The sequence below is a fragment of the Epinephelus moara genome, chromosome 9, assembly GCF_006386435.1.
Source record: "Epinephelus moara isolate mb chromosome 9, YSFRI_EMoa_1.0, whole genome shotgun sequence".
Taxonomy (NCBI): domain Eukaryota; kingdom Metazoa; phylum Chordata; class Actinopteri; order Perciformes; family Serranidae; genus Epinephelus; species Epinephelus moara.
This window is the reverse complement of record NC_065514.1, coordinates 24,318,993-24,341,765: the sequence shown is the minus strand read 5'-3', so window position 1 is coordinate 24,341,765 and position 22,773 is coordinate 24,318,993. Positions and strand designations below refer to the sequence as shown.

At 41.1% G+C, this 22,773-nt stretch overlaps 2 protein-coding genes across 3 annotated transcripts; one reads left to right on the top strand and one right to left on the bottom strand.

Moving 5' to 3' along the window:
• Positions 1–5,299: 5,299 nt before the first annotated feature.
• klf4 (Kruppel-like factor 4) lies at positions 5,300–9,936 on the top strand. Its single transcript, XM_050053736.1, has 5 exons — positions 5,300–5,336; positions 5,454–5,565; positions 6,238–7,111; positions 7,649–7,819; positions 8,235–9,936. The coding sequence occupies exons 1-5, from the start codon at positions 5,332–5,334 to the stop codon at positions 8,408–8,410; spliced, it is 1,338 nt and encodes a 445-aa protein (XP_049909693.1). The 5' UTR covers positions 5,300–5,331; the 3' UTR covers positions 8,411–9,936.
• A 1,228-nt stretch (positions 9,937–11,164) lies between these two features.
• rad23b (RAD23 homolog B, nucleotide excision repair protein) lies at positions 11,165–20,080 on the bottom strand. Of its 2 annotated transcripts, none has more exons than XM_050053545.1 (10): positions 19,886–20,080; positions 18,819–18,900; positions 15,887–15,966; positions 14,799–14,965; positions 14,637–14,692; positions 13,615–13,742; positions 13,073–13,205; positions 12,833–12,960; positions 12,204–12,362; positions 11,165–11,983 (listed from the first exon to the last, which is right to left on the bottom strand). In XM_050053545.1, the coding sequence occupies exons 1-10, from the start codon at positions 19,949–19,951 to the stop codon at positions 11,870–11,872; spliced, it is 1,113 nt and encodes a 370-aa protein (XP_049909502.1). In that variant the 5' UTR covers positions 19,952–20,080; the 3' UTR covers positions 11,165–11,869. The 2 variants fall into 2 exon arrangements, with proteins under 2 accessions (XP_049909502.1, XP_049909503.1); XM_050053546.1 differs by having other exon boundaries at positions 14,637–14,689.
• Positions 20,081–22,773: the final 2,693 nt, after the last annotated feature.

Here is a 22,773-nt window from a genome sequence, read left to right as displayed (position 1 = left end):
ATTGTAACAGAGGGGGCCGGCGCTGGGCTCTGTTACGTCGCTGGTTAAAAATAACTGGCATATTTAAGGCTGCCGAGGAATCCCAGGGCAGGCAAAGGCTGGACAGCCTGCCGCCCGGCAGGAGCTCTCTCCTCCCTCTCAGTCTGTTTCTCGCTGACTTCTCGCTCCCTCCGCTTCCTCTTCTTAACCCATTTTAAGCCCTGCAACATGACCACGACCACCACCCCATACCTCAACCACATTTTCCTGCGTCTGTGGAAGCCCACCACTAAATTATATGACGCGATGAAAGCTCGGTGTTGGTCGGTTGCATCCCAGCCCGACCGCAGCTCTGTCCGGCTATAGAGGCTTGGCTGGGATTGTCCAAACAAACAGCCCCCACTGACTCAGACCTCATCCATATGCATACCATCACACAGCAGAACTGTCAACCAGCCCCGTCTGTTAGCATAGGAGCCCTTTGGAAAACAAATACAGAACTATTTTGTCATAAAAATGACCAGAGCTAATTTCTGTCACAGGGATGATTTATATACAAAGCTCTGCTTGCTGGTGGACGTCTGGACCACAGTGACAGGTGTGGTGAGCTCTTTGGGCCTAAAAACACCAGGCCTGGATCCGTCACAAAGCGTTTTAGATTATTATGAATGAAAAAGTCGTGCAGTCCTGGTCCGTATAACAACTATAAATGAGCACTTAGGTGATGTTACAATCAGCCACATAATTTGTAATGTGAATGTTTCAGAATTTGTTTCAAATGTACAGATACAGATACAGATCTACAAAAATGATATGAAACTGATGTAATTTATTGGGACTATTATGAATTTGCAACTATTTTGATAATCAGTTAATCATTTCAGCCATTTTAAGCAGAAATACCAAACATTTACTGCCTCCAGGTTCTCAAAGGTGATGATTTACTGCTTTTTTGAAGTGGCGTCCCCAGGAATTTTTTTTACAGGGGTGGCCAGATGGAGCCACTAAAAAGCGTTGGGGTGGCACACCAAAACCAAAAGCCATAACTGAATTTCAGGAATCTGATTACACTGTTGAAGTATGTAGGCTTGTTCACAACATTAACATTGAGTGCCACAAAAATCCTGTTGTAATGTGTTATGAATCTATACGAAGGAGCACATTGATTGTAAAGAACAAAATATGCACTGGGAACAAGCGTTTCAAGTTTAGCGGAGACGCGTGGGTACCCATAGAACTCATTTTCATTTATTTATCTTGAGGTGAGAGTTTAAGGGACACCTTTGAAAATGGCCGTGCCTGTTGTTCCTTTTCCAAAAACTGACCTTACTCTGTTATTTAGCCCCCTTCCTGCGATGCTATGCTAATATGGTAGTTACCAAAGGATGCCTTAGGTTGTCCAATAACACAAGACACCATGTGCCATAGCCTCATAAACACAGTAGTGTTGGCCTCCAATTTTTTATTTTTGCCAGGGGGGGCAGTCATTGTATGGCCCCCCTTGGAGGCTCCACTGCTCTTTTGGTGTTGTATATCACTGTTTTAATTGCATATCTTGTTGTTTTTGGACAAAACAAGCACTTCGAAGTCGTCATCGTGGGCTCTAGGGAATGGTGATGGACATTTTTACACTACTTTTGACATTTCATAGCTTACAAAACTGAGTGATAATAAAAGTAATCATTAATTGCAACCTTAGAATTCATTTAAATGCCTGGTCATCAGCATGGTTTTCATGCAACTTGAAAAGATGTTGGTTGCAAATATAAGGGTGAAAGAAGGTGTTGAATAGTGGACACTGGGTGAAAAGACGAATTTGAGTGTAAAAAGTTTTGCCAGTGAATTTTTTTAATTCTTTCTGAGATGAAGAGTTATGACTCTAAACTAAAACAAACAAAAGAAACGAAGTACAAGAGGAAAAGATAATTACAATCAGACCTATAGTTGGTGCCTTTGTTGCTTGAGCTGTTGAAAAAGTTTTTTGGCTTTGCACGGACACAAAGTTCCTAAATACATATATAATTGCATTAGAGCTAATGCGAGGTGGAGTGGAGAGAAGTGCAGCACGGAGAATCAAAAAAGCTTGCCTCAGCTTTCAAGAATTAAGGAAAGAATGAAAGCTATTTTTTAATTACTGAACAGCATCTGGAAGAGAGCACTGAAAACCTCAATATCTGGAGTTATGATCCGCTGGTACTCATATTCACTTGGGTGCTTTCCAGGAGGGGGAACTTCACCGAGGGACGCTGGTGGAAACCATGTCAGTCACATGCACACCGATGCGGGGGGGAAGCCCGAATACTCAAGAGTTGTGCAGTTGAGATATTTGACTACTCACACTCTATTTATTTAATATTAATGTTCACAACTGTGTGACTGGATCATCTACTGCGTTTGATCTCGGGTTAAATATTAGCATAACCACAGATTATGTCAGCCGCACAGCGACTGTTTTGAAAATATTAAACGTCTAAGCAGTCGAAACTCTTGACGCAGCCAAGAACAACACCTGAGCTCACCTTTAAAACAGTAATTCTTTTGAAGGTGCTTCTTGGAGTATGTGTCATAACAGCCACACTTAATCCACGCTGATAATCAGGACACTTGTTGAATTAATAAGTGGAAAATGTGACCCATAAAGTATCGAGTTATTTCTCATCAGCTGTCCTTGTTTGTACAACAACATTACCTCAGTCTCTCCACATCCGATTCTTGCAGTTATGTCACCGATGGAGCACACCATGTCAATATCTGCGACTGAGCAACACTTAAAATGATTCATCGTGGGCAGGGTATTGCAGCTTTCAGATTCTCAGCACTGCATCCAGTTAATACTTTAAATGTTGCATTAACATATTCCACACAAGGGTTTTGGTGTGAGTTACTAAATTACCATGACTTCATTGTGTCAGGAAAAAGCTCACAGTGGTGTCATCTTCTCTTCCTTTATCTCTTTTCTCTATTCCTCATCTCTCTGTCATTATTGCCATGCAGAGCACCTCAGTTGTCAAAGTCAAGTCTTTGTTTTCGGGATCATTTTCAAAACCATTATCTCCCACCATAAAGAATATGGCTATAATGACACAGCTGCCATTGTGTTCCTACCTGCTGTAGGAAGCAGGTCTTCAAGAACAAGACATGTAGTTCAAACACTGTAGGTTTAAAGCCATCTCTCCTACCCACGCAATGAAAGAAGTAAGACAATACACATATTACCGTTTGGATTCTCGTGAGATAAAGTGTCAAACAATTAACAATGACATGCCCAACAGGATACACTTTCTGTTTACAAAGTTTAATTGTAGTCTATATTTTTCCCATTGTTTTTTGTTTGCCAACCACAGAGACGTGCATTCGTCCAATTTAAAGCCTTTGAATGAAGACACCAACACACGCTGACTGTAACCGTGTCCTGTTGAAGTGACGGCATGTTTGTTGACATGCCTAACGGACAAGATCCTGATGCAGCAGGATCAGCGGCGAGGGCTTTGTTTGCTCTCACACTGAACTCTTGAGTCAATGTGTCTAATTATGTTGGAGAGAGAGAGAGGTTTGTGTTAGCTTGCTAGCTCTGAGCAAACACTGCCTGAACCCAATTCAAATTCAACACTGAGCAGTTCTCAGCATTTTAATATTCCCAGGTACGGTCTGTGTTCTTTTTCCCATACAGAATTATTACACCTATACTGAAGTCTTTTTAATGGAGGGGTTTTGGTAGTGGGAAAGAGTGTGTAATTTTTGTTCTCCCAACACCTGTTTCATGAAGCATTGCACTAAAAGGTAGACACACAGCAACTCATGGACTGGATTATTATTCAGATTAGGCCTTTCTATATTTCCTATAAATCTCTGACATTTGTGCCAAGAAAATAAAGTGTATATGTGCTACATGCTAACTTACACATAACCCTAACTGTAAATGTAAAAAATAATATAATAAAATACATTAAAAAATCTTAATCTTAATAATTTAAATCTTAAAAATATTAAAGGTCCTGCCGATTTAAGGGGTTACATTGGCAAAAATGGAACATAATATAATAAGTATGTCTTCTTTGGTGAATAAGCTGTTTATGTCTACGTACTGTAGGGAGCAGGTCCTCGTCCACGTAGTCTGCCATGTTTCTACAGTATCCCACAACAGACAAACTGAACATTGGCTCTTTTGTGTGTGGGAAAAACACAGATTTTTAACATGAAACTGCTTAATTCTGTGTTTTTAGCAGTTTGAATCACTGGCTCCATTTGTTTGCAGCACACATGAGCATGCACTGAGCTAGCAACGAGCCACACAGCATCAGAGAAACACTAATTTGTAATGTGAAAGTGCTTTATTCAGCGTTTTTACTGGTTTTAATAATTGCTCCATTTGTATAGGGTAATTCAGCTCCCGGTAAAAACCTGAAGGAATTCTTACCGGGAGTTCACGCATGGCACACGGATGAAGTTTCAGCTGGTTGCAATCTGCAATCCTCACTGCTAGTCACCATTAAATCCTACACACTACTGCTTTAAATGCTGCTTTGCAAGTGCATGCATGTGTTGCATGGTGGCTGGCTCCTATTGCAATCCAGTGATGCAATGTGAACCCAGCCTGTACCCACAATACTTTGCATAATTACCTGTAAGCACAGGTATAGTCATTGCACTGAATCTATTATACAAGTGGAGCAAAGGCAGATAAATAACAAAGTGCTATTGTTTAAGTTTTTATTTATTGACTACTTTTTTTAAATAGCTGATACAGTAGGTTAAGGTGTGCTTTTGTCCACCCAGGTGAGGCCTATGCCTGCAGGTGACCCTCCAGATATGATTTAATAATACTGCCGGTGTCAGACTGACAAGATGCGCTGCTTCACACACACATTTCTCAGGGATAACAGCAGTACGGTTGCTATGAATACAAACAAACCTCTCTCTTTCTCCCTCTCTTTCCTCCCCCCCTCGCCCCAGCCTCCCCCACGTGCTCCCTCCCTCCTTCGCGCGGCTAATGTTTTTTTTCCGCACTTGTTGCCAAGCAACGAAGGCGTGTCCAGCAGCTCCGGTAATTTAAGGCTAACACTCACGCGGTTGTCTCAGTTCAGGCTGCCGGTCCCTGCATGGCAACAGGCGCGAGGGGTTCCCCCGTCCGTCGCCCCTCTGTCTTCCCGTACAAAATCAAAAATCGCTTTAGCTTTTGAAAAGTTGAATCCACAGTGGCTGCTCGTACCCGGCGCGCCCATCCGCGGCAGCATGTACTGGGATACGGTATAACGCGCGACGCGGAGCAGAAACTTTCAACCCAGGGATAGTGAAGGCAGTGCAGTCACAGCGAAGAGCAGCCGACAGGACTCCACATCCAGATTCTCATTGATGAGGTGTGGAAACTTTTATTTTTTATTTTCTCACTGATGCGCATCTACTTATGGACTACAGCAGACTGCGCTCCCTGGATCACTCCGCAAGGATTTACCATATTTTCTCTTTAATTTCAGGCAGCCTCCAAATGACGTCGAGATGGCTTTAGGTGGGACGCTTCTGCCATCCATATCCACGTTCGCCAGCGGCCCCACTGTCAAGAGTAAATCCATAGGAAGTGCCAATCTAGTGAGTAGCCCGTGGTCACTTTCTTATATTATCACACGCCAAATAGCCGTGAGCATCAACGGGTCTGTGAGGGGGAAATATGTAGCCTGTGCGGCTTTATTTACAGTGTAGTTGTTTTGTGTCGCTCCCATGTTATTATGGGCACAGGCAGGGCTTGACACCACGCTCTGCTGGGGCGTGCACCAGTTTACACAGGCTACTCCAGCAGGTTTTCAGACCGTGAAAGCGCACATGGGGTACTGCACCCTTTCCTAGAAAACACCCAGATGTGATTATTGTTTTTAGTCAGAATCAGCTGTCCAGTGGGCTTCACACAGTCCTCTGCTGCTTACCTTTGCCACCACTGCTGCTTTCCAATGCAATTTGCCAGTGAGAATAATCTGTATTCTAGGAAGTACTCTGTGCCAAGGACACTTGCTGCACCAGACTGAGCTCTGTAGCTGAGCTGTCATAATAATCACCCTCCATTACAGATCCCACTTCTTTCCCCCTTCAAGCTGTGACTTATACTTGAATCTTATGCTGTTATATATTAAAAACAAACAGTGATTTCTAAGTAGGACAGGACAAGTGTGATTTTTTTTTGGCTGCTCTCTGTGTGTTATAAACAGCAGCATGACACAAACAGCTTGTAGCAGCGCAGTCATTAATGCTTCTGTAACTTTCCTCTAGAGATGGAAGGAGGAGTTGTCCCTTCTTAAGAAACCCAGCGTGCCAACCGGAAGCAGCTGTCCTGACCCAGACCATCCCACTGCCACCAGCACAACAAGCCCTAGCATGTCCAAGAAAGACACTGAGCCTGACCTGGACTTGGACTACGACTTTATTCTCTCAAACTCCATTCTGCAGCAACAGCAGCAGCAGCAGCAGCAACAGCAGGAGGAGGCCATGGCATGCAGCTCTGCCCAGACCCTGTCTCCTTCCCCCAACTCTTTCTCCTCGTCTTACCCTCTCCCCTCCCCTCAGGGCACCGCCAGCGAGCTGCTCTACACCATCCCAGACATCAGTGACGTCTCCCCTTCTGGAGGCTTCGTGGCAGAGCTCATGAGACCCGAGTTGGACCCGGCGTACCTCCACCCCACCAGCCTCCACGGCAAATTCGTGGTAAAGACAACTATGGACATGGGAGAATACAGCCAAGCCGTGAACGTGAGCAAGGCCTGCGTTACGGCCGTGTCGGACCCGACTGCTTCGCGCGCCTCTCCGTCCTTTCCGTGCCACAGGATAAAGCAGGAGAACCCCAGTAACTGCACCATCTCGCAGCCCATGGACCTACACCTGGCTGGGGTGAACTCCCAGGGCCGAGGGAGCCAGCAGCAGCGCCCGTGCCAGTTAGAGCTGCACGGCTTCCCCGGCGGAGGGAGACCCATGACAGGCGGCAGGCTATCCTCATCCTCTTCCCTCTCCCCAGACCATCCTCTGAGCCGGGAGCACCAGGTTCTGGGACATCCCCACTCTCAGATCCCTCTACCTCCCCAGGGATATCACCATAGCTCCCCGCAGGGCTACACCTCCTACCCTCAGCCATCCTCCATGCAGTACCAAGGTCAGAACACAATCCTTATTATTCCAACCTTCTTTATATCCTTTCTTGTAATCTCTTGAAGCTACTGAATGCTTAAATGTGGAGAGAACACACAGACTAACAGAACAGATTAGACAACAGGAATATAAAGTCCATGGAGTCTATTTAAATACATCTTATACAACCTTAAGGGCTTTAATTATATCCCGAAAAGCAGCAGTTCAAAAGGACTGAAACCTACATGGCCTTGTACAACAAAACCTCTTTTCATCATGGAGTTCTTTAAACCAGCCAAAAAACAAGATGACATTACCAGCGGTTTAACAAAATACACAGTTTTCTTTTAAGCTCTTTAAAATTGGCTGTTTTTAAGAGGAAGGCTGAAGGTTTTTGCATCTTAAAGTTGAAAGTTTATGACATTCTGCTGTGCATCTGAAGCAACTAACTGCTCTCTTGTGAGCCAAACATGACAACCTGTGACCTTTTATATCTGTTACATGTACACACTGAAGCTTTTCTCTGTACATGATGATGACCCTGATCTTTTGACCCCCACAGATCCCCTCATGATCTCCAGTGGGGACTGCTTGCCGGAGGAACCAAAGCCTAAGCGTGGTCGGCGCTCCTGGCCGAGGAAGAGGGTTGCCACACACACGTGTGACTACGTTGGCTGTGGGAAAACTTACACAAAGAGCTCCCACCTCAAAGCGCATCACCGCACGCACACAGGTATGTAACTCCGTGTTAGATGTTCCTTAAAGTCTTTCATATCTGATTGAATGTTGCAGGTAGAAGAAGTATGTTTCTGTTTTTTAGTTGGTGTTTAATGCAGTTGTTTTGTTCCGTTTTTATTGTCATGAGCTAATTACCATCAAAACAAGCACTTCACAGCGAGTTATTGACTCATGAATGGGGGTTAGGTGGGTGGGGGATGGGGAAGGGGACTTGTTTGGCAGGTGCAGTGAAACAGGTTGATACTGATCCCTGCTCAAACACAAACTCCAGGCTCATTAGCGTGGCCTTTATACACTAGCTGTAGGACAGGACTGACCTCTTTTCTCCTCGAGGCGGGGAAGGTTGGACCAGTTTAACCTCAGGGCCAGCACTAACTGCCCCATGTGTGTGTATTGTGTTTTCATCAAAGGGGAGAAGCCTTACCACTGCGACTGGGAGGGCTGCGGTTGGAAGTTTGCACGTTCGGACGAGCTCACACGGCACTACAGGAAACACACAGGCCACCGGCCGTTTCAGTGTCAGAAATGTGACCGGGCCTTCTCAAGGTCAGACCACCTTGCTCTCCATATGAAGAGACACTTATGAGACTTGCCGATGGATGAAGGCTCCATAAAAAAGAACATATGTTAGCAAGAACTCTGAACAAACTTGTGACCTACTCTTTTGAAAAACCATAATTTGCCTTCAAGCCGTTGTCAAGCGACAAGACAAGCTGTGGTGTTCACGGCAAAAACAGCATTACTCCTTCAAGAGCCTAGAATTTCTTCTCAAGACTGATCCCGTCTTCGCACGTCGTGCAGGCGACTTGAAAGGACCTCTCAGTCAGGGTTGTAAACTTTTATGAAAGGGACCAAACTGGAATTTGTCTTATTTAACCGACAAAACTTGGAGGACCAGGTGCCAACGACTTTTTAACTGGAAATGTATTTTTGTCAGGGAAACCAGGAGCAACAGACAAACATCTCCAGAGGCCTTAAACCAGCAACATGCCAATGTAGGCTCTGTTATCAACACACTGTCCAAATACTGTATTAATAAATACATCTATATTTATATACACATTTCACCTGCAATGCCATTAATTTCAGGTACAATGTTAATTTATACAGAATGGTGCTCAGTGACTCTGAAGAAGGCTTTTTTTTAATCAAAGAAAAGGTACCAAAGATAAAGGAAAATATACAAAAGGGTGAAAACTATGAAAAAGTGCCATACGGTTGTTTGTGTGTTTCTCGGAAACCTCTCTTCCACAATCTGACTTAAATCAGGTGAACACTTCACTTATAAATGGTGATGGCAATCTTCAATGCACTGCAGCTGCAAAGTGCAATAATTTATATGAGACATTCATATTTTTGTATTGAATGAGTAACTCTGAACAAAGATTTTTTTGTTTATAGCCAAAAAATATGTAATATAATCTTGAATTTTGTACATTTGTAAATAAAATGCTTTGTTATTGTTTTGTATTTTACACTATAATAAAATAAAAATGTATTTGAAATAAGACAGTGACCTTTATACTCTTCACCATCATTATCTCATAGAAAACAAGACAACACAGATCCTCCTGGAAGTGTAATGGAGACGCACGTTTAAATGGCAGCGATAGCTAACAGTCAGCTCACACACAATACCCCCCCCCCAACGATAATAGCGAGATGGCTGCAGGCGTGCTAACACAATGTTGCTGTTAAAAAGATCCTCAAAAAAGGTACACTCCTACAATGTCCTGTTTCCATGGGGTTCTCTTTCCATCTGTCAGTGGGAAGAATGGGGAGGACAACCCAGTTACTGGCTGACATTCAAGGGTGACACCAAATCTGACCGCCACTCTGTGCTGGAGCTGACGCTTTCAGGTGCACCATATGAATAAAACCCATAAAGATGTTGCAGTGAGATAGTGTCTGACTCTGCGTCATGCATGTAATGTATCCAGCTACATGACAGTTACATGAGTTTAAAATTTAAAGTACATTCATGAAATCCTGCTGTAGGCTCAGTGTCAATGACTTACATGAAACTAATAGGAACCCCTTGTAAAGCTCATGTTAACACTGTAATAAATGCATATGCTTTAATGTATGTTTAATGTATTTCTGCTCAAAAATCATAAAAATATAAGTCAGTTCTATGGAAAGTGAAACATGTAAAAATAAGATGACACTTCTTTTTCGTAAGTAATACAACTTTTAAATTGATTTAAAGTAAGAACTATGAGCGCATGATCTCCAAATGATCCACAATTCTGATGCACAATGCTGCAATATCATATAATAACTAGTACTAACAGGCAACTAACGCAAAGAATTACAATCTATTTAATGTAACAAATGGTTTCAACAACATATCAGCTTGTTGTTGCCCGTTTTATATGACGCATTCTATTCATAAAAGGGCCATAAGGTCTTAAAATATGTATTTCAGCTGGGTCTGCTTCTTTATTTGTCACTACATTTACTTTATACACAATAAAAGATAAAAAAAAACATACAGGTATACAGGTCACACATCTTCAGGCTGGCAAACTGAGCTTACGGTTGACTTTTGGAAACATGTTGTGGTCTATGTTGCCCCCTATAGGTCAATTCAGTTTCAAGCACACTCAAGGCCTTTGTCATTCAACTTTTACTCCTGAGCAGAGCATTATGGGAAGTGACTTTTAGGCCTTTCAAAATTAATTTTAATAAAGCTAACAGGTGTGCAGGACACTGATGCTCACATGAAGACAAATTATTCTCTGTTAAGTCCTGTTAGTTAATTACATGTATGTATGACATTATGAATTGATCCTGCTCTTAATTTAGAGCATTATTTTTTTTTTTGCCCTATAGATTACAACAGATTTCTATTTTAACTAATTTTTATTTTCAGTTCAGTTCAGTTTGTTATTTTCCAGTATAAGTTTCACTTTTTTTTATTATTAGTTTCAGTATTTATTTGCCAGGGGCCAGATTTAAGAAGTTTAGAATAGGTATAACAATACAAACACAACACTTGGGGTGTTTGTCATGTCATGTACATCCCAGTCTTAATAAACATGCACCAATGCCTCCTCATGCTTGTACCAACATATTTGACTGTATGGACTAACTAAAATTAAAGATATTTTCTGTACATACTTTTATTTTAGTTTGTAAGTGCACAAAATAATTTAATTGTTTTTAATTTTTTTTACATAAGTCTATTTTTTGTTTTTATTTAATTTATCTAAATTGTTTTTTCACAACTTAGTTTGATTTTTATGGAACTATAACTTCGGTCTGGAGGACAGAATTACTAGAGAGAAAAAAAAAAGATGCAAAAACCAACCAATAATTTGGGACCAGGATCAATTGATAATTTAATAAAGAACTGTAAACATTATTTATTTTACAGAAAGTGTTACCTTTGAGTACTTGACACTCCATATAAACACAGCAGAATAGGCACGGCTTTCATTTATTTCGAAAACTTTTATTTTTCTGTAAAAATGACATTGTCACTAAACCCTAACACATGTATGTAAACTATATACATGTTACAATGCCTTCACATATGATGCCTTGCAGTTCAGATAACATTACAACAGCTCCTGCCCACATTCCCTGTTGATTAACATGCAGATATGGATGTTAAATAGAAAAATAACTAGTGCCATACATGTTTTTTGTGCACAACTTTAATTTTTCAAATCTTTTACTGGTCAACTTCAAAAACAGAAGATTAAGAGTGCGTGAATACTGACCCTGAACCTCACCTTTAATGTGACACATACTGCAAACAATATTGATTAACTAAAGTATTTAAAAAAAAAAAAAAAAAAGATCAATAGCACACAGGTGATTTCTGATGCAAAGTTACTGTACTTTAATTGTTCCTCCATTTCGAACTGATAAACAAAAACCTGTCCTTGTACACCAGCTGATAACGATCCAGTGTTATTAACAAAAGGTGAATGTGGAAGTGGTGAATAAAACTTTGTTTTTGGAAATGTAAAAGGCTTGTTGTACACACATATGTAGCAATCAAAAAGTAGAGGAAGAAATAAGTCAAACTGATGATTTAATCATCCTCAAAGTTCTGTTGTAAAAGGAAGTTGGCGGCCAGATTCTCGTTCTTCTCACAAGCAAAGTAGGCTTGTATAACGAGTCCCTCTGGAAATCCTAAAGCTTTTAGCTGCAATTAGAAACAAGAGTTGCAAATTAGCCAAACAATACTTTAAATAAGCAAATTATAATTTGTTCCTCATGTTTAGCACTTGGTGAAATATAAAAATTAAAGTGATGGTTTTGAAAACATCATCAGGGTTGTGCATTACATTCCAGCACTTATAGTAAAGCAGTACTGAACTTTGGACTGAGAGGAAAAGGTTAGCGAGTGTCGTGCTCCTCCTCACCCTCTCAATGGCCTCCTTCTCCAGTGGCGTGACCTGGATGTAGCTCATGTGACTCCCGCCGGGTGTATCACCTGCCGACCCTGCCGGCCCCGCTGGCCCCGCCTCTGGATTGGGTTCATTCAGCATCTGGATGAACTGCTCTTGGTGGCTGCTGATCTCCTAAAGTGGGAAATGAAGCGTTTAGGTGTAGACTGTGGAGGCACAGGAACTTCATTGAATGTTGGTGTTTATAACTCTGAACTGAAGATAAGAATTATTAAAAAACTAAAAATAATACTTGCTATTTAAACATTTGTTTTTTTAAATAAATTTGGGGGACTTCCAAAGAGACAGACATTAAGTCTCTAATATGAGTCAGACTCACATCTCCAGTTTGTGATGTAGTCATGTTAAAACTTTACAGTCCAAAGTCCAACCTGAGATAATATTTTTACAACCCTGGGATAGCTCCCTCCAGAGCCAGAGAGGACATTACACAACTCTTTTCAAAGACTGAGCAGCACTCCTGACGTTTGAACTGAACTTAATGTAAAATATCAGTGGAGTGCCCCTTTAACTGAACTGTGACTCCACCGCTTACAACCGTGAACTCATTTAACCAGAACTGTGTCAAGGTCTTCCGCCCTCACCTGCAGCAGCTCGGGGTTCTCCCTGCCAATCTCCTGCAGCAGGGCAGGAAGGAGGGCGGCGTTCTGCTGGATCAGCTGTCTCATCACATGGAACTGGGGCTGGTTTCTTAGGAAACTCAGGGGATTGCCTGAAAGGAGAAAATGTTGGTTTAAGCAACGAGAAGACAGACACAGACGGATGATAAAAGAAACATTTGCTCAGAGTCTGCTGGAATATGCAGAACAGTATGGGACACTTACCTCCCCCAGCAGTTGGTGAAGAGCCAGTGTTGGCGGGGAGGCTAATACCGCCTATGGGCGCAGCAGAAACACTCGCTGGGGGCACCGCCGCATCAGGTCCTGGTGCGTGGCCCGGATCTCTGCCGGGAATACCCTGAAAGAAAAGTCATGAAATACAACAATTAATTAGGGAAAGAATCACATATAATAAACACAGCATATGGGTGTCACGTGGGTGAGTCGGGATTACTTGTAGTCCTCTTCAGTTAAAGCTTGTGGGTTACATCATGTCATGTACACATTTTAGGATTCTGATTATTCAGGAGGCAACTCAAAGGTTTTTGAGAAGTGGTCATGGGTGGAAGATTCATATAACTACGTCATAAATGTCACTGGCAAGTAAACTAAAACCTGCATATTAACACATCCTGATTCTGACCTGAGCGGGGACACTAAGCTGTAATTGGCCCAAACCACACAGAGGTCTAACCTGTCATATGTTACGTACCAATCCAGCAATTTGCTCTAGGACACTACAGCCACAGACTTAAGTTTGTCCTTACTGTGAGCAGGTACTCCACGGCTCTATCTGGGTTGTTGAAGCTCGCTCTGAGAGCCGCTACCACCTGCTCTCTCTCGTAGCCCATGAGCATCATCTCGTTCACCATGGCGTCATACGATGCGCCTGTCACTAAAGGTAAAGAACACAAACACGAAAACAGATCAGTAGTGGGACTAAAGAGCTTCGCAGTTATAGTCATAGTTTTGTTGAGAGCATCGCAGAGCCATTTCAGGAAATTAAGAACTCAAGCCGAGACACTTTTAATTGTTAATAACCCAATATTTTCAAATTAATGTCAAACTCTGTTTAAGTGTTAAGTGTAAAAATGTGCATTAGTCATTTAGTTTAAAACATGGGTGTCAAACTGTCAAGGCCACCATGAAAGTAGACATTAATATATGTTCAAATGATTAATGTTTAAACACTCAGTCACATGGCACTTAGAAATGAATGACACATTAAATATCATGTCAAACAGAGGACATGCTACTTATGTTTTTATGGTCACAAAAAACTATAATTTAATATTAAGACAGCATAATTAACTAACAACATATCAATTGAGCACAACTTTAATACACAGTGGAAGAGCATTTTAGGAGTTAGTATACACAAAGATAAACAATCTGCATTAAACACTAAAAATTCATATCAATGACCACATAAGTCATAATAATTAAGTCCTGCAGGATCTGCTTTGTGTGACCATGAGGAACTGTGGGATTATGTTTTCGCTGAGCTGCTTATTGGTTAAGATACATCTATGTCAGCATGATATGGATTGTGCTACACACTAATACCATTATATACCTTATATCCTGGTAAAATTTCAGGAAGGTATGAACCTGCCCAAGCCTAACATGTATAACACACAAGACAGCTTCAAGGCACTGAGGCAAAAAGTCATTTTTGTCTAACAAATGGTGCGGTATTTGTGACATCAGCTTCATAATTACATTTCCATCAGATCCAAAATGCCAAACAATAATGACCGACAAATGATGTTTACAAATGCAGCCTTACCTAGATTCGAAACTGCCTCATCAATCAGGTTTGTGTTTGTTGAAGCCTCGGAGCTTCTGCGAGAGAAAACAGACCTTGGGTGAGACGTGATCTGCGCGTCACCTCTCAAAAGAAGACGCGCTGAGACCAGATAGTTTAAGACAAACATCTACCCATCTTTACCCGACAGGGGTGGTAGCCGGTTCAGCGGTCGAAGACCTTCTTTCCTCTGGTTTCTCGTCTGTGGAGGCGCGCTCTGATGTGTTCTCAGAGCTAGACGATGAAGCGGGAGGTGCTGCGGGAGCTGAAGTGGCAGGTGAGGGCTGTGGGGCGGCTGAGGCTGTTTTAGGCTGCGAGACAGTGGTTAAAATATAAAAAAAATGTTACCTCACTCTTCTTGCATTTTATCTTGAGGTGTCTGCTTGAATAAAATCTTCTTGGTTGTCCTAAATTACACCAATAAAGGCCATGATAGACTTGAATTCCGAAGCTATAGCCAGCTTGATCTTTCCTCCATACTCTACTTAGCAATTTGAGTTTCCTCCTAATTAGGGATGCTGAAACCACGCTTTTTTGCCCTTAAATCCCCGGCTTTAAATAATGTGTTAACAGATACAGACCACCATCAATATTTCTTCCAATGTAAAATCAAGCCCTCATTAAAATTAGTGATGTTATTTCAGTATGTGACCCCTGCATTAAGAAAATATAACCTAATCATCCTTCTCTACACTGTCCTGTAGCATTACTGTATTATACTTTACAGGAAGTGTTTCAGTAGGAAGGTTTAAGCAGGATAAACACAGCTTCTCTCTATCTCCAGCATGAAAAATAGTTATGAAATACAGTATTAAGACAACAACAGACCATCTTATACAGAATCCAGCAATAAGTCATGTTAGGAGTTCAACACGCTTGGCACAAGACAATCTCTAGAGATAATCTTATCTTCTTTCTGCAATGCACTGGAATATATAGGAGTAAACCAGAGCCAGGCATTGACAATACTGACCCCACTCCAAGTCAGCAATGATCACACTCTGAGCTACATGTTTGAGTGCACCATGAGAGCCTGTTCTGCAGCACCCACAGACACACATAAGTGGTTGGCGGTGGAAAGAGAAGGTTACAGAGCCTCATTATAGCTCAGTGTCGGCTCATATTCATAACATTCATGGGCTTACTGTTCTACAAAGAAGAGAACAAAATCATAAAATCTGTTTTCACAAACAAAACCTACCATTTACTGAGACAATTTCTCATTCACAAACCTTTGTCACCATGACGACCACAAAGTTCTTCTCATTGATTTTGTATTCTTTGAGCGCTGTGTCATCGCTGAGGACTTTACCTGTGAAGAAGCAGAAAAATGAGTCACAATGCTTTCGGCTTCACCTGACGTGAACTCTGAAACAACACGCAGGGATGTAACAATAGATGGTATCATATTTTATCACTGAACAGAGAGCTTTTGAGGGGATAAATCGCCTGCTTTTGTCACCACATCTGGTTCTTTTTGTTATATTGTTTTTAATTGTGTCTAAGTAGGTCACACAAAACTCCACTGTCTAAATTGCTACAATAAGCTTAAATATACACAGTGCCTATAAAATGTATTCAGTCTCCCTGGGCGTTTGTCGTGTTTGATTGTTTGAAAAGACAAAGTACAGTGGTGTAATCAGGAATTTTTTTTGAGTCTGACAAAAATCTTAATTACTACCCAGTTTTCCCCATGTTCCCAAAGATTTATCTATCTTTCAAAAGACAGATAACAGCAATGCTTGTTTAAACAAATGTCACGCATGTCATATCATGAAACACTTGCTTAACCAAGCTTTGGTTTTTGCAGTTATCTGGCTAACATTTTCATTAGTCTGACAGTTTCTTGCTATAGGCTTTGCAATACTGGCAACAGGAGATTAAAACCAGCTCTACAGTGCTGCATTTTTATATCTGTGCAATATTACAGAGGGTCGAAAATGTCATGGACATGATACACTTATTCAAAAAAGTAGAGCAAAGCGTGTGTGTGTACATTTACGTACAAGTCAGTCAACAGACAACAACAGCAAACACTTAAACTAAAGGTTTTTCTGATCCTCTTTAAGGCTTGTTGTTTACATCAGTTTTATCTGTAAACACAAGAGTAGAACAACCTGCAAAAACAAACTGCATTTGAACTTTTCATGCTGGATCATGAAGAGAACACTGACAACATTTTCTCACACTGCTTACAGTATCGCTCCCCACTCCATGTATGGTATACAACATGCAAGAGGATACGTTACATTACAGTAAACCATTAAAGGAAAACTGTGATGCACCCAATGTAGGCCCACTTCAGGCTCACCCACTTAATCATTATATCCACATTACTGATGATTATTTGATAAAAACAGTATAATATGGATTGCAGCACACAATAAATTAAGACAATAAAACAATGCAGCATTTTGGGAGGATTTCTAGATGTGTTTTGTATTCCAGTTAACCATCGATCAAATGATAATACAGACAGTGAGAAGTACTTATCAAGAAGTGCGAGTATTTAAAGGGATACTTCACCCACAAAATGATTATTTATATATCAGTTATTCATGCCTTGAATCTGCAAAGAACACTTTGTTTTTCTCTATGCCTCCATGGAAAACAGTGAACATCTTAATTTACTGACAGGTTGGGGTCCACATTTAACAACAGCAAAACTAGCCTATTTCAAAATATCTGTTTACAAACTCTCACACAACTTGTGCAGTATAATCCAAGTCTCATTTATCCAGTCATATGCTTTGCTTGAGTGACATGCTGCATGTGACGCATCGCTTCAGTCTGCGAAGGCCCAGACACACCAAACTGACGTCAGAGAACTTGCAGCGATGAGAGCCCGCTGTTGTGTTGCCCCCATTGCCATGTCTCTGCAAAAAAAGTTGGACATAAACTAGGGCTGCACAGTATACCAGTTCGTACTGAAAACCGGTCCTTATTTTCGTTATGATATGAATTTTTCATATACCGCAATACCGGTGAATAGCCCAAACAACGTGCGGGGCGGGAAAGTATTTCAGCGGGGACCCATTTCACCACTGCACACCACAGGTGGGCTAGAGCCAGCTAGAGTGAGGGCATAGAGAAAAGTTTAGAGGTGAGAATGGCTGCTGGAGAGAGTCCTGAAAGCGAAGCAACTGTACACGTTGCTGAAGAACACGATGACCAAGAAGAACTCATAACAAAAAGAACAGTGATTCTACTATATGCAACTAGCAGCGGCTAAAAAAAAAACATGATACGAAAATATTGTCATACCACCCAGCCCTAACATGAACACACCAAACTGATGGCCAACAAGCGGTATGTTCTGCGCCTGCGTGAGAAGACGTACCCCTTCATACCAGCAGACAGTGGTTGTCTGTAACTGTCATTCAGAAAGGAAAACTGGAAGATCGTCATGCTAGTTATGTGTTAAAACAATCTAGTGTTGAAAGAACATAGCATATTTACTGCGCGCCAATGAACACAAACCAGCACGAAATGTTTTTGCTTAAGAACTCAATGGCTAAAGAAACTCTATATTACCTCATATAACAAGTTTGTTTCGACCTCACTCTCTTGACTTTAGCTCTTTGTTTACATTCCTCATTTCCGTTTCTCTTCTCGTGTGCTCAGCTAAACTGCCAGCCAGAGTGTTTTTGTTTGCATACGGGCTCTGCTGTGCTGATGCCAACGGTGTGGGACATACCGCACTGACGAGGGCGGCAGATGCTCACCCACGGCCAAACTTTGATCGACGGCTGACCATCAGCTTAGGGTTTCAGGGCTTTGAATCAGATACACCCCTTGCTCCTCCACAGCTCCATCTTCTCATCCAAAGAACATCACTTCTGGCTTATTAAAAATTAAGAAAATGCAAGATGGCGATGGCCTTAATGTCAAACTCGAGGCATTAGATAAGTTAACTTTCAGTCCTGGTCAGAAAAGGCTGAAGGCAAGGCGATGCAAGATGCTGTTTAGCACTTAGCATGCACTAGATACATGGGACTTGGATTATACTGCACAAACTGTTTGAGAGTTTGTACGAAGATGTTTTGACATAGTTTTGCTGTTGGTCTTCCTTTACTTCCTTTGTGAATTCAACATAACATAAATGATGGTAATTGTGTGTGTGAAGTATTCCTTTAAGAGGGGTTAAAACAGTCTGTAACATACCAGCATATATCAGCTTCAGCCCACCCACTGAAAAATGGTCCTTCCCTTTCTCCTGTTCAATCCTCTCCTTTAATGTCTTCACCTGTCGACAAAAACATGACACTTTTGGATCCTTGTGAAACATTACAATTGGATTCCCGCCACCATTTCACACAACCCTAACTAAAGCACGAGTTTAAAATAAAGTCCAAAGTGTGTTTCATAAAACTGGAGTTTAACAGACATAATACTGTTGACTCCTTCAGGTGAACTACCGCAGAAAACCGCGTCAGTTTTATATCTAAACATAGGTTTATGAAACTTAACGTTAGTTTTCATGAGTGCTTCAACACGATGACAGTTAACGGCAACAACGCTGTCTGTACAGTTATTGCTAGCTTACTTGGCTAATATATGCGAGCTAATCAGAAATAACATTAAAGTTAAAACTGCCTTTCGTAAGCATAATGTAAAGTCTTATTAAAATGTAGAGTAGCCATTAAGCTTCAGTCTGATAAAGTTAACGTCACATATTTTTTCACCAAATAAAACAGTTGGTGCCGTTTTGCAACGTGACTAACGGTCATAAGTTTGCACTGCCGTTATTTAACGTTACAGGTTAGCTAAACTATATCAGTAACGATAACGTTACATTAATAATAATAACAACTAACTGCTACGTTCATCATTGTGGTGCTTACTGTATTTAATTTCACAGAAAATTAACTGTACTCATTTCTCACAACTTAACCTACTATTTCTCAAACACTAAACGCTTATCAGCGGTATGCTACTTTGCCCCCCCTCACCAATCTGAAACCATAAGTGGGCTACGGCTAAATACTGACAATTCAAACTACTTTCCTGTCCAGTATTTAATAAAAAACCCTAATCTGTCTCAACCCCCGCGTCAAACACGAGTCGTATTAACCCGAAGTGAGAGTCCATCTTTAATATATTTATAGTGTTTACGTAGACCTATCTATTTGTCGTATAATTGTACATGTTCAAAAACTACAGCCCTCCGTTCCAGGACATACCCAACTCCCACTCCACCCCCAGCACAAATGCATGGTTTCAACTCTCACCGTCTCCTCTTCATCGATGTCGATTTTGAAGGTCTGCTGTTGTAAGGTTTTCAAAGTTATCTGCATTTTGCCGTCTGAGTTTTTATCCCTGGTCCTGGTTTAAACGTTGAAGATCCAACTTGGAAGAATCTTGTCTGTTTTTGTTGGCTCATTACAAACTGTCAGCCGCCATGACTTTCTTCTTCTATGATATATTTAAACGACAGCGCTCCTACTGGTCAGCCGAGGAACTGCAGCGAAAATTGCCAGTTTTCCAGGTTAAGTTCGATAATGAATGATTCTGTGTGGACCCACAAAATGTTTTTTAATACCCAAAATGAGCTTAAGTCTATTGTAGTGTTCTTAGTTCTGAAACAGAAAATATTACCATATTTGTAGAGCATTCCCCTCAACATCAATAAGTCCAGATTGGGCGAAGATTTAAAAAAAAAAAAAAAAAGATTTAAATGAGCAGAAATCTTTTTTTTTTCTTTTTTTTTTTTTACCAGTTAGGCCATAAGAATAAAATGTATGGATTCTGTAAATAGGTGAAGTTACCCTTTAAGGTAATGTAAAACTACTACTACTCATGGGGTATTAGGCTATACTATTATAGCATGTTATTTCAGTAATAATATGTAAGTATAATATTCACATAGTATATAAGCAGGATTTAAATGTTGTAGTTTGCCAATATGGAGCCAATTCACAGCTTTATATGGTGTTTGATGGTTTATTTTTTTCAAATATTTAGGGCATTGTCAACATACAATCTCTTATAAGCTGATAATATGAACTTTAAAATCTATATCTGTCATAACTATAATTGTTGATAGATGTAGCACAATAAAAAGTACAATACATACCTCTTAAATGGAGCTTGGTAGAGGTGTGAAGGAACAGAAAATAAAAATACTCAAATAAAGCCAAGTAAACATACTAATATACTTTCCACCTTAGCTTTAATTTCATTTGATTAATTAAGTTATTAACTTGACTAGAGTCAATTTAAGAGAGTGCTGAATTTTACAGAAAAAAAACCTAATTAAGATTGTTTCTTTAAAAAAGTGTTTAAATATATACAATTTCCCTAACAAACACACACACACACACACACACACACACACACACACACACACACTCACACACACACTCACACACACACACACAGACAAAAACGTGCCTCTAATTTAAGTAAGTATTTTTCTCATCCTATTCAGCCTTATTTTTCACACTCCCACAATCACACACGGCTGAAGTATTGTGTAATAGTAAACAATAATGTTGTTTTACTCTACTCTGATGCCTTGAAAGATATAGCCTGTCATCAGTTCTTTAATTTTTGTTTCATTAATTCTTGACAGATTTCACATTTTTTGTGTTAACTATGATGAAAACATGTCTTGCATTTTACCTCAGACGCACGATTTTGGTGCGTCTTCATCAGGCTCCTCTCAAGACTGACATTGGTAGAACAAACTTTGTTGCCCTTGCTGAACTTAAGTCAGTTTTTTATGCTGTTATCAAAACTTTAAAAATCCCAGGTCCGTCAAGCATGGAGGAATTTCAATATCATCCACCGAGCACTCAGTATTCAGAGGCTTTATTGACTTCTGTCTCACATGCTGCACAGCTCTGACTTTGAGAGGACTGTTAAGTGTGAGAGATAATATGCTGGAGCTCAATGGGGTCTCTTCCCCAGGCCACTTCTCTCTTATTCTCATATCACTCCCCCTCACTTTCTATCACTGTACGTGTGAATCTGTTTATCTCCCACTACTCTCCACTGTCTTTCCCTGTCCTTCTGCTGCTCCTACTCTTCTTCTATCCTGACTTTCCTCACTATCTCTCCACTCAATCCCCCCCTCCTCTCTTGTCATTACGACAGGAGCAGTGCCCTCGCCTGCCTTGGCCCGAGCACACACTCATCAGGCATTCCTTATGTTGCTCCACTCAGCAGCAGTAGCAGCAGTAGCAGCAGTGTCCTCCTTTCCCCTCTCCCCACTGTGGCTGTGCCTCTTGCTCCTGTCTCCAGGGGTCGTCAGTCTGCCATCGGCCCCCCTCTGAAGTGGCGAGCCACAGAGATTACAGTCTAATCCCTGGTGACTTGGAGATATTTTTAAGAGATGATGTTAGACATGTGAAATAAAGACTTGCCCCCCTCTAAAACAGGCAGGAGAGGAAATGCAGAGGACAAGTGTGAAATTGAGACTTTCACTTGAAGACAGACTCCTCCAAGTGCTGTTTTTTGGCGATACGGAGAGATTTTGAAAAAATAAAAACGTCAAACAGAGAAATATAAAGCACAAGCATAGCCTGCTGATCTCAATGACTCGTGGTATTTAGGGCGCAAGAGCCGCAGCATTTTATGCATGTACATTACACAGACACACACACACAGATGTACACAGCACACACTCACAACTGGCATTTGCAGGGATTGTGGTTTTGGTCAGCAGAGCTCTTGCTGGGTGTGGAGTGAAGTAGAGTAGAGAGAGAAACAGAAGGGTGGAAGGGTGTAACACAGAGTGAAGGCCACTGAGATGCCTTCTCAGCCCCAAGCTATTTCCTGTGGAAGAGCTGCCGGGACTATTATTGGTTGTTCCAGAGGCTCTGGACATGTAACAGAGGAAATCCTATATGTCACTGTAGATGGGAAACATGTTGCACAAATGCTAGAGTTCATAATCATGGAGACATTTTACAAAGCATATGATTAACTCTGGAGGAGGAGGAGTAATTAAACATGAGAGCAACTGCATTATAAGACCACAGTGTTTCTGCCGAGTATCACTAACATATACTACACAAAGGCTCAAGAACTGCCAGTGTCCATCCAGCTGTTGTTAACCACAATAAAAATTACTGATATGAACAAACATGAGACAGAGAGGGCATGCAGATATAAA

What these genes read in the sequence shown, in the direction of transcription:
- klf4 (XM_050053736.1), top strand. An exon ending in CCATAGGAAGTGCCAATCTA is followed by an intron (nt 5,566 to 6,237) that starts GTGAGTAGCCCG and finishes ACTTTCCTCTAG; the next exon opens with AGATGGAAGGAGGAGTTGTC. An exon ending in ATCCTCCATGCAGTACCAAG is followed by an intron (nt 7,112 to 7,648) that starts GTCAGAACACAA and finishes TGACCCCCACAG; the next exon opens with ATCCCCTCATGATCTCCAGT.
- rad23b (XM_050053545.1), bottom strand. Translation starts at nt 19,951, where the DNA reads ATGCAGATAACTTTGAAAACCTTACAACAGCAGACCTTCAAAATCGAC. An exon ending in ACATCGATGAAGAGGAGACG is followed by an intron (nt 18,901 to 19,885) that starts GTGAGAGTTGAA and finishes TTTTGTCGACAG; the next exon opens with GTGAAGACATTAAAGGAGAG. An exon ending in CCGTGGAGTACCTGCTCACA is followed by an intron (nt 13,206 to 13,614) that starts GTAAGGACAAAC and finishes CTTTTCTTTCAG; the next exon opens with GGTATTCCCGGCAGAGATCC.